At 41.9% G+C, this 11,674-nt stretch overlaps 2 protein-coding genes across 2 annotated transcripts; both read left to right on the top strand.

Moving 5' to 3' along the window:
- Nucleotides 1–5,590: 5,590 nt before the first annotated feature.
- On the top strand, nt 5,591–7,401 carry LOC121783022. Its single transcript, XM_042181056.1, has 2 exons — nt 5,591–6,065; nt 6,139–7,401. Exons 1-2 carry the CDS (start codon nt 5,694–5,696, stop codon nt 6,298–6,300), a joined length of 534 nt encoding a protein of 177 aa, XP_042036990.1. The 5' UTR covers nt 5,591–5,693; the 3' UTR covers nt 6,301–7,401.
- A 492-nt stretch (nt 7,402–7,893) lies between these two features.
- Nucleotides 7,894–10,191, top strand: LOC121783021. Its single transcript, XM_042181055.1, has 2 exons — nt 7,894–8,117; nt 9,007–10,191. Exons 1-2 carry the CDS (start codon nt 8,019–8,021, stop codon nt 10,096–10,098), a joined length of 1,191 nt encoding a protein of 396 aa, XP_042036989.1. The 5' UTR covers nt 7,894–8,018; the 3' UTR covers nt 10,099–10,191.
- The last annotated feature ends 1,483 nt before the right edge of the window (nt 10,192–11,674 follow it).

Genomic DNA, 11,674 nt, shown 5'->3' with positions numbered 1-11,674 from the left:
TCACTCCGCGCTGTCCTCGTCACCCGTGCCGCCCCCGTCGCCCGTGCCGTCACCGTCGCCCGTGCCGCCCCCATCGTCCCCTCCGCTAATCTCGGCGCCATCATCTCCAATGGGGGGCATCCCCAAATCGCGCCGACATCCATCGATGACATCCTTCAGCATCCTCTTGTACAGCGGATCGGTCGTGCTATGCCACCTATGCATGGTTCGGACCAAGCTTGTCGTTAACTGCGCGCGGGCGAGGCGGTCGATATCTTCTTGGGGAGCAGGGGCCTCCGATTCGACCTCGAACGACCCGCTACCGCCGCTGGTTCCCCTAGCCCTCCGCTGCGCAGCCTTTTGCCCAACCGGGCGACGACGACGGCGAGAGTCTAATTGCGGTAGCGGGGACACTTCGCCGGCTTCCGGGAGCTCGTGCGAACCAGCACTGCTGCTGTATTCACCGGAAGCGTTGATCTTCGTCCGCTTCGCCCAGCCCGATTCGACTCCCCCACAAAACTTTGGGGAATCCTTCACCACGAGAAAGGCCTCCCACTGGTCGAATTGTTTGAATTTCAAGGCTTTGTCAGGGTACTGAGCAAAGGCACGGTTCCAGACATCCTCCTCGGACATACCGCTGCTTGCCTGTCGGAGGTTGTTTTGGTAGAGGCCAGCAAATCGACTAAGCTTAGGCCTCAATCGCTCCCACTGTTTCCGGCACTGTTCGGGAAGGCGACGCTTCGCCCCAGCCGGTTTGTGTGTGTGGTAGGCTTCAGCGATCCGATGCCACAGTCTGTCAATATGCTGGTTGGCACCGACATAGGGATCCTCGACAATTGCAATCCAAGCCTTCGCAAGCGCGACGTTTTCCCACTGGCTCCAGATCGTCCTCTTTCCCGTCTCCTCATCCTCCTCCTCTGCCACCGTTCGTGAGGAAGACCCTGGGGCTTTCCCCTTGCCCTTGCCCTTGCCCTTGCCACGTCCCTTCCCCCTGCCCCCGCTCATATCATCGGGCGTCTGCCTGACTGGAGATATCCCCAACTCCTCAAAAGAGAAAGTGTCTATGCCGGTGAACTGAGTATCCGGAACATAAGTGGAAGGGGTATCAGTAGACTGCATATGCACAACCGGTCGATAGACATCGTCCGCTAGTGGTTCAGGACCCCTGCCACCCCCTCCCACATGCATCATCCCCGGCATCATCCCCGCCATCATCCCCGCCATCATCCCCGGCATCATCATATTTGGGGTCATGCCCCCCATCATATTTGGGGTCATGCCCCCCATCCCCATCCCCGGCATCATCATATTTGGGGTCATGCCCCCCATCCCGGCTGCCCTGGGCATCATACCACCCATACCACACATCTGTCCCATCCAATTGTACATATAAGGGGACATCATCCCACCCATGGCCCCCATCTGTCCCATTCCCGGTACCGTTGTCGCACTTTCGCTTACGTTTCCCTCCAGGTCGATGGGAAACGCCGGAGTCTGCGACTTGCTCGTGGCCGGGGAGTTCCTATCGTTCTCCATTAAAAGTAGAAATGAAATTTGTAGTAAAAGAAGAGAGAAACTTGTTAACAACAAGTGGTGCAAATGAAATGAAGTTCAACGAGCCGTATATATAGGGTTTAAAAAAAATAAAAAAAAAATCGGACGTCCGAGCGGGACGTCCGACCCTTGCCACAGTGGCGGACGTCCGCCCGCCCGTCGCAGGGACGTCCGAGGACACCCGACGTCCTCACGGGACGTCCGTATCCGACCCTAAATGCCACAGTGGCGGACGTCCGGGTCGCCCGTCGCGACGTCCGACCGGACGTCCGCCATTGGAGATGCTCTAAGATAAGTAGTCTGCAAAGCCTCTCTTGTCGACAACACAATGGTGATTCTGATTAATCACACCAAGAGCTCTCCTGTTAGCTTTGATCTCACCTCCAAACTTCCTCCCTTCCATTTCTCCCCCACCTAAATCAAGAAAGCAAATCAATTCACGCAAAAAGCTGCAATCTTGAGCTGGCCCACATCACAAAATCCAATCTTTTTTACCTTGACAGATCCATATGAGTGCCTCCGCCTCCTGGTCGGATTGTTGTGGGTATGTGCTTGTAGAGGTGGAAACGTGAGAGGGCAAATTTGGTATAATGATCCAAATCAGTTTATCAGAGAAGTGGAGAAAAACTTATACCACGAATTTTCCCTGACAGTGAAATGCCTCAATCTCTGAAACTAATCTCAATTCCTGCGAGAACCGGCATTTTTTTATCGGGTCGTCTGAAAAAATTAAGAGCCACCAAACGTTGGAGAAGGAACTCGCACCGTGCATTTTCCAGCCTTTTAGGGGATTTTTACCCCCTACCAATCACACCCTAAGAGCAGCAATGGCGTCCGTCCTGGCGGACGTCCGCCATTGTGCAAGGGAGGGATGGATACGGACGTCCGATGCGGACACCGGAGTTCCGCTGACGTCCGTCGCGATGTTGGTGCAGACGTCCGCCATTGCGTTGACTCCCACGGACGTCTGCGCGGACGTCCCGATTATTTCATTTTTTAATTTTTTTTGTTTAAAAGTCTATATATACGACTAGTTGAATTTGTGAATTTTTATTATTGTGAGAAGTCCGTCGGGATGCCCTTGGGGATGTCCACCATTGTGCAGTGGGATGCCCGTATGACGTGGCATCCGCAGTGGGATGTCCGTATGACATGGCATGAGGTGTTTTTGGGATGTCCACGGGGATGTCCGCCGGGACATCCACACCACTGCGGATGCTCTAAGTTGTTTGTTGCGGACACTCAAATTCTTATGTGTATCATGGAGGGGGTGCGCTAAAATGACAACACCTCTTAAAGTAACACCATACCACCATTCCTAGCCAATTATTTGTACATGTGGACGAATAATCCAAAGACGGAGTCAGGGAATTATTCTAGGAGGGACAAAAATATTAACATACAAATAAATAGATATAAATATAATATATACATTAAAATAATATAGTATATTATTTTAGATGATGGTAAGCCTACGCGTATGTCAGGAGAGGGGCAGTAAAAATTATTTTTTTCTAAATTAGGGGGGCAAATTAGGTGAATATGTATTTATTTAGGTTTTATAATATATATATTTACATGGTTAAGGAAAAATAAGGTCGGGCATTTGCCCCTTCTCACCATATTATAGACCCGTCCCTGGAATAATCAGCTGTCATGTGACAATCATAAAAATGCTCAAGGGTAAATTTTTCGGCCAGCAATATCCAATACACTATACAACAATTTTTCTCGGCCAATAATATCCAATACGCTAGACAACAATCTATAGATTGTTGTCTAGCGTTTACACTATTGCTGGATACGTGTTGTTACAGTGTCACTTTAAGAGGTGTTGTCATTTTAACACAAACCTATCATGGAGTGTTAATATATTTTTGTTTAATTTCGAATAGAAAAGCCGATCTAAGTATAAAGTCAAGGATCGAACTCATGGTCTTAGATGTTTGGTGTTAAAATTCATAATTCTTGTCTCATATCGACTTGGTAACCATCCTAGCTCACCTATATAAGTGTGGATAACTCTCCCCCTTATGAGGCCTTTTAAGGGGTGAGTGGCCTATTTCTATTATTTGGCAATTTGTAGGTCACTTGCTAATAATGTGGGAAATCAAATTTCTTTATTAATATGGAGATAACTTAATTCTTTTTTACTTATTGTATCGTTATGTTATACTTTCTCCGTCTACCATTAGAAGTCTCATTTCTTGGTGGCATAGATTTTAAGAAATGTTAAGAAAAGTGAGTGGAAAAAAGTTAATGGAATATAAGTCTCACTTGTATATATATTAATTTTAAATAAAATGTGAGTGGAATGTGAGACCTTATTACCAGTTTTGATAAAAGTAAACCATGTCTTCTATTTGTAGACGGACTGAAATGAAAAAGTGAGACTCATATTCACGAACAGATCGAGTATTGCCGATGGCCACTAGCCAACTTAATTCTTATTCACTCAACTTCCATCTTGCCGATGGCCACTAGCCAACTTAATTCTTATGCACTCAACCACAATCTTATCATATTTAACAATGGATCTGGCCTCTATTATTGTTGATAGCCACTAGACAATATTTATATGTCTGATAAGTCAACCCAATCATAAATCTAAAATTTTAATATTGTAGGCCCGAGCTACTGTTAATTTTGTTGTAAGGTTTAAGTATCGGTATCGTCGAGAACAATCACAAATTATTGTTAGTGTATGATGAGTCTTCCCGTCTCAGTTTACGCGTCTGTGACTCGAGCCATGTTAATCGATAATCTGTGTTGGAATGAGTATGATGGGTTAAATCTTGGCTCATTAAAATAGACTAACACATGAAAATAGGACAAATATAGAATAATTGTTGGTACTCTTACCAAATCAAGTTCGATGTTCGTTTCTTTGAATTAGATACAAATCTATTCAATACGTGGTAGATTGTCCAAATTTCAATGCCTAAACAAACAACTGTATACAAATACACATGTTTTTATAATATTTGTGTCAATAGAATTAAATATAAGTTTAACAATTAGGCAGTTTTTTTTCCAACAATTTATCAAATTTTGAAGTAGTTGCATTTTGCAAAATGAAAAAACTTTGTGGCCCAAGTTAAAGAACTGCCCAAGTTTGGGACTATCCAAATTGCCCATTTATGAGTGGGCCTATGGCTATAAAAGTTTAGGCTGGATTACCATTAGGCCTATTTATGAGTGGACTTTGGTTAACTCTATTGCAATTTTTGTTTTTTTTTGTATGATAATAAATGTGTTATACTCCTACTAATAAGTTGAAGGTTTTACCATTTCAAACCAAATTGCCTCGGAGCTTGAATGAGACATTGAAGTACTTATTTTGGCAGAATATTTCTAAGTCAAATTGAAACGTCGAGTGCATTTTTATAATTACTCAAATATTGAGACATTTTCATATAAAAAGCTACATTAATGTGACAAAATCTAGTATTTATGAATGGAAGAATAAACAATAATCAATTATATACTTTGGATAAATGATACCCCTCTCTATTCATGAAAATGTGACAAAATCTAATATTTATGAATGTGACATTTTTATTATAGTAGACGACCTATGTTTTAATGCATAGTTCGTACACAAGAAAGATAAAGATAAAAAGTGATTAAAGTATGAAAAAGAAAAATGATTGTAGCGGTAAGCCATATAAATATAAATAAGTAGATATATAAAAGTAGTAAAAAATTGTAAAAAAAAAGGTTTTTAAATATAGATAGAGATTAATTTTGATTGACGGACCAAAATAATAAAAAGTAGGATGATTAATTTTCGTGGACGAAATGAGTATATAAACACCATGAGAACATTTCCTCACCGTCATAAAATGTAAAGTTATTTGTGTAAAAAAGACTAAATTTACTCATAACTTATATTTGAAATTTAATCACATTACTAGTATTAATTTCACAACAACACAAACCCATACAAAAATAAACAAGAAAAGAGCATTAAATTCTTGCCCCAAAACAACAAATTCCTATCTTTGAGGGGCGAAAATGAGAATATCTGATACTTCAATCTTCCACGACAAAAACAAAATTGATTTTTCAAGGTTTACCGCTCAAATATCTTCGATGTTCGACCTTTTGAAATTTTCGTTGGAAATTGAATCTTCAACCGAAAATTTCCGCTTGCAGCTATGGCAAGCGAAGCCGCCCACGACAATCCCGACGAATGGGAGCTCATAAACGACGACGGCTTCGTCTACAAGCGCAAGAAGCGCCCCCGCCTCGAACCCTCCGCCGCCGCCCCTCCGCCGGCGGATCCGGCGGCGGAGCGGAAGCACCGACTCGAGCGGCGGAAGAGGGCCTTGCTGAAGTTGAAAGAGAGGTACCTGGAAGAGATTGGCCGGTGGGAACTTTTGTCGAACACGTTGACTGCAATGGAGCAGAATGCTACGAAACAGTCGATGGAGCTTCCCACGACTTCTTCTGATGGGGCTTCTAGCTCCGGCGACATTTCGGCGGCGGATTCATCTCGCCGGAGACTCGTCGGTGACCTTCTCGCTCAGGTAGCTCCACAATTGGTTTCTGGAAGCTTCTAATTTTGAAATTAGGTTAATTTTTGTGCGTCTGGATTTGCAGGTTGAAGCACAGGAGGCTATAATTAGGGATGTATCGAGTTTGTGCGATATAGCTGAAGGGCTGTGCAGTGCACAGGAGGGGAGATTCAAGCAGAAGCTAATAGACCTACCGATTTGGGATCCGTTACCGGACGAGCTCATGAAAGCATTAGGTGATGGATGAATTGAGCAATTCGCATCTGTTAGCTATAGGTAAGTGGAATAATTTGATTAATTTTGTGATTGAAATCATGAAAAAGTAGAAATTAGGGGAAAATGTAGAATGGGTGGAGATGTTCAACTTGTAATCTTGTGTAAATTGAGTAGGAGGGCGGTGAGATTTGTTTTGAATCAGTTGAGTTGTAGAGTTGCTTCTTATCTGTATAAACTAGGATTTGTTATGGCGGGCTCGTTGATGTTTGAGCAAGAATGGTGTGAAAATTATGGATGGGTTCTGGTTCTTGGCATTTCTTGATGTCTCTAGATCCGGATACTGTGGCGTGGTGGTGGTCTTGCTGAGTTCTTGCTTCATAGCTGTATAAACTAGGATCCGTGGTGGCAGGCTTGTTGATGTAGTTGATCTTTGAGCAAGAAGGATGTGAAAATGATGGATGAGTTATGATTCTTGGCAATTTTTTATGTCTTTGGATCTGGATATGGTGGCGTGGTGGTGGTAGTCCGGTGGAGGAGGATTAGAGTGTTCACACGAAGCTCGTCTGCCACTTTGTTGATGTAGTTAGTCTTTGAGCAAGAAGAATGTGAAAATGATGGATGACATTTCTGGTTCTTGCCATTTCTTGACAACTCTCGAGCCAGATAGGGTGGCGTGGTGGTGGTGGTGGTCCGGTGGAGGTTTAGGGTGTTCATACGAAACTCGTGTGCCACCTTGTGATGTGGTTGATGGTCTTTGAGCAAGAAGAATATGTTGCAAACATTTCTGGTTTTTGGCATTTCTTTATGTCTCTTGGGCTGGATAAGGTGGCGCGGTGGTGGCACGGTGGAGGATTAGGGTATTCATTAGAAGCTTGTAGTTTGTTTCTAGATAATGATGGCTAGATGTGGAATTTGTAAGATGAAACAAGGCAGCAATTATCCAATCTTGATGTGATTTCTTTTGGAGAAATTTGTTGTTCATGTTGGGGTGTTGTGTGATGTGATCAGCCTATTTGTGTTGTGTGTTTCTAATTGTGAAGATATGGTCTTTAAGACCAGCTACATGTCCAATTAATTTGTGTATCGTTATGGATATCTATTGAATCTATTAAAACTTTCAATTTGTTGGCTATTCCATTCTAGCATAAAGTTCTAATGTGTTTGGGCTACACTTTCACATTTCATTTTAGCCAAAATGCCCAAAACTCATTTTTGGTATTGCAAATATAAACAAAACGAACAATGAAAGTGTGTCAAACGAAGTTAGTGCTCATACCAGGACCTCATGTAAGGTGTGTAGCATATCATTTTTCATGTGAAAATATATCGCTAAACATCAATTAATTGCAAATATATTTTCTACTACACAATAGATTTCATTTTTGATAAACTTATTGCAAAAAAAAAAAGGATGAATCTGTTTAGGACAAAAGTGGAAAATTGAATGAACAACGCACGATGCGATCATCCGCATGTTTATCCTCGTACCTTTCTATTATCAGTATGGAATAATTATGAATATTCCATCATACATATTCTCGTTTTTGAGTAAACATAGGAAGTCGAAATATTTTCCTCTGCACATTTGTTTTACTATCTCCTTCCCTCTCTGAAATGACTGCAACAACCCTCATGAGAGAGAAAGAGACTAATTTTACGAAAAAAAATACACAAGATTGAATCTTGGGAGAATTAAAAACAGCCCTTTTTAATAGTTTCTTCGATTAGGTGATCTCGATTTTTTATTTGATGTGTGATTGGAGAGGAAGAGGGGTTAGAGAGAGAAAGGAAAGCTGTGTGAACATTGAAAGAGAGAAAGCTTCCAAAAAAAGTGATGATTGTGATGAGGTATGATGCTTTTCGCTCATTCAATCCCTTTCAATTCTGATTCCATTTTGTTGCATAATTTTTTTGATTTCTTCAATAATAAGAAAGGCTATTTAATGTAATTTTGGAATATGAGTTCTTGATTTTGATGCTATGGAGAATCATATGAAGACTATGTTTTCTGCATTGATGCATTGCTTATTTGGGGATTTTTCTAGAGAAACAATATGCTTGAATCTTGATCTTAGATTCTTAGTATTTCTTTTATGGTTGGTATTTAACTATATATATATATATATCTATTTACAAAAAAAAAGGGTAACTGGTGTCTAATTACACGAATTTTGGTCGATTTTTGGATTTTCTAGCGAACTTAAAACTTGGTCATAAAATTCAGTACTTTTGTTGTCGATTTCCCACATGGACAATTCCGGCAAAATCAAAACTGACACAATGAAGGCAGATGCACAGCGCAGCAAAAGGGAGAAGAGATGGTTAGGGTGACGATAAAGCGCAACTTAGTTGATAAAATGATCCTTCACCTAATATATCGGCGGTTTGAGTCTCCAATGGGTAAATGAGGAACCATAATTAATCATCTTTTTAGAAAAAAATAAGTTGGCTAGTGTGTATGTAGTATAGAGAGAATTGGAGAGCAATAGGAAAAGAGGGAGTGATGAGGTGGAAATGTTGTGTCTTTTTATGTGTGTCCATGTCACACCATTATGCCACGTAACGTCCACATAAACAAAGTAAATGGTTTCAAACACAAGTTTTAAGTAGTGGGAAAATTGCAGAATTCAGCCAAAGTTGGTGATATCAGCGACCAACTGCCCTTTCTTTTATAAGTTCATGATGTAGGTGGTGCAGTGAGTTGGGATTGGGATTGAATTGTTGTTAATCTATGCAGCAAACATCTGTAGCCATGTCGAAACTCGGTTGCCTCCTCCACGGCGTAGATTTCCGAGCAATCTTCGTCTTCCTCCTCGTTGCCCCGGCCTGCGTCTTCACCTTATATTGCCACTACCAAAAGCTCACCTACTTCCTCCGCCCCCTATGGGAGTCGCCCCCGAAGCCCTTCGTCCCTCTAACGCACTACTACAACCCGAACGTCTCGATGGCCACTCTCTGCCGCCTCCACGGCTGGGGCATCCGCGAGTCCCCGAGGCGCGTCTACGACGCGGTCCTCTTCAGCAACGAGATCGACATGCTCACCATCCGGTGGAAGGAGTTGCACCCTTACATCACGGGATACGTGTTACTTGAGTCGAATTCCACTTTCACTGGCCTCCCGAAGCCCCTTAACTTCGCCATCCACAGGGAACTGTTCAAACCCATAGAACCCAGGTTAACCTATGGCGAGATAGGTGGAAGGTTCCGCAGAGGCGAGAACCCCTTCGTTGAGGAGGCGTACCAGCGCTTGGCGCTCGACCAGCTTATCCGTGTCGCGGGGATTGAGCACGACGACTTGCTGATCATGTCGGACGTTGATGAGATCCCTAGCGGACACACGATCGACCTCCTTAGGTGGTGCGACGACGTTCCTAAGGTTATCCACCTCCAGCTCCGGAACTACCTGTACTCGTTCGAGTTCCAGCAGCACCAGCTAAGCTGGAGGGCTTCGGTACATAGGTACCGGAAGGGGAGGACCCATTACGCGCACTACCGCCAAACGGACCTCCTCCTCCCCGAATCGGGATGGCACTGCAGCTTCTGCTTCCGCCACATAAGCGACTTCGTCTTCAAGATGAAGGCCTACAGCCACAGTGACCGGGTGAGATTCTCCCGGTTCTTGAACCCGAAAAGGATTCAAGACATTATTTGCACCGGGGGCGATTTATACGACATGCTGCCTGAAGAGTACACGTTTCGGGACATCATCGGGACGATGGGGCCAATCCCTCATTCGCTGTCGGCTGTCGACCTCCCGTCCTATCTGTTGGATAACGCCGAGAAGTACAAGTACCTTCTCCCCGGGAACTGCGTGCGCGAGCGTGGATGAGACGAGGCGCGTGTGAAGTTTCTTCGTTTAGGGACGGGCCGGGATAGTGTATTCAAGATCCTTCCTAAAGAAGAAGCTTGATGTGAAGAGAGCTTCATTTTTGTTTCTCTTTTTTGTTTACTCTTCTATAAATGGCTATTGATTTTTGTAATCTTGTAGGTTCTAGTACTTAATTTGAGTTAGGACTAATGGAAATTTAGCACTGATGTTTTAAATTTACAAGAATAATGTAAGTTCTCAACTTATGCAGTTGTCTAAAACTAATGCAAAGACTATTTTTAAAAGTTGCCAATTCATTTGTCTTAATTTTTAAAAAAAATTATATGAGCTTTTGATACCTTAAATTAATCCCCAGTAATCCATTAACCATATATTTATGTATGAAAAATGCGATGGGCAATATTCAAGGAGTAATGATCTACAACTACAAGAGCATACATTTGACTGATTTGAGGCATTATGTCGAACAGATAAAGTGCAGGATGAGTACTGTTGCATTTTGATCAAAACACTCAACGATTGATGGCATAATTGGGCTCACGTATATAGCTGAAATCGATTCAGGGATAGGCAGAAAAGCATCTAAATTGGATGAACAATTTGGCAGAATTTGTCGAAGATCATGGCTAGGGTAAAGATTTTGCTTTTAAATGATCGATCTGGGCTTTACTAAAATCATGAGAATCCTTTAAATACAAGAACTTATCCTAACATAATTTTTCGTTTTAGATTGTCCACAAAAATTAACCATTTATTAATACTCAATAAGTAGGTGATAATTTTTTTAAAATATTTTTCTTGCACTTTACCAATTTTAAATCGAAACTCGTATTATTCACTTACCGGGAAGAGCTAAGAGTATATGTATCATATAATCAACCTAGACATAAACATGTAAGATAATAACTAATATCCTCAAGAGTTTGTAACATTTAAAAGATCATTAGTGTTCGGTTTACTAGATAAAATAGTACCGAGATATAATCTATGATTGAGTTATGAAATTATTTTAGTCACAGGGGGTTAGCTATGACTAATTATCCTATGATTATCCATCTAGGATTTGAGTTATGAGGTTGAATTTCACGAACCAAACACACTACATATTTAATCTTGGGATACAATCTTGCAAACCGAACACCTTACAAGTATAAAACTCAACTACTTAGATTGACGAATCTCGGATGCATGTATCAGTGCTCGAATAACTCTCCACACATTCTCACAAAAATTCGATCAAAGAATAAGAACTTAATAAACCGTAGTTGTTGGTCCGTGTATTTGAACCAAGTTCGCATGATCGCATAGCATATAATACGAGGGGCTTAAGCCCCTCCAACCTCAATTTTTATGTTATACTCCCTCAGTCCCAAAAAAATTAAAACATTTGGGACGGCACGAGAACTAATGCATAATTGATAAAGTATGAGAGAGATAGAAAGAAAAGTAATTATAATATTGTTAGTGGAGAATGATGCCCACTTTATTAGAGAGAAAAAAAATTACCAAAAATGGAAGGAGCTATTTTATGAGACATCTCGAAATGAAAACTATTTTTTATTTTTATGGGACGGAG

Source organism: Salvia splendens, chromosome 20, assembly GCF_004379255.2.
Source record: "Salvia splendens isolate huo1 chromosome 20, SspV2, whole genome shotgun sequence".
NCBI classification, from domain to species: domain Eukaryota; kingdom Viridiplantae; phylum Streptophyta; class Magnoliopsida; order Lamiales; family Lamiaceae; genus Salvia; species Salvia splendens.
This window is presented reverse-complemented; position numbering and strand designations above follow the sequence as displayed.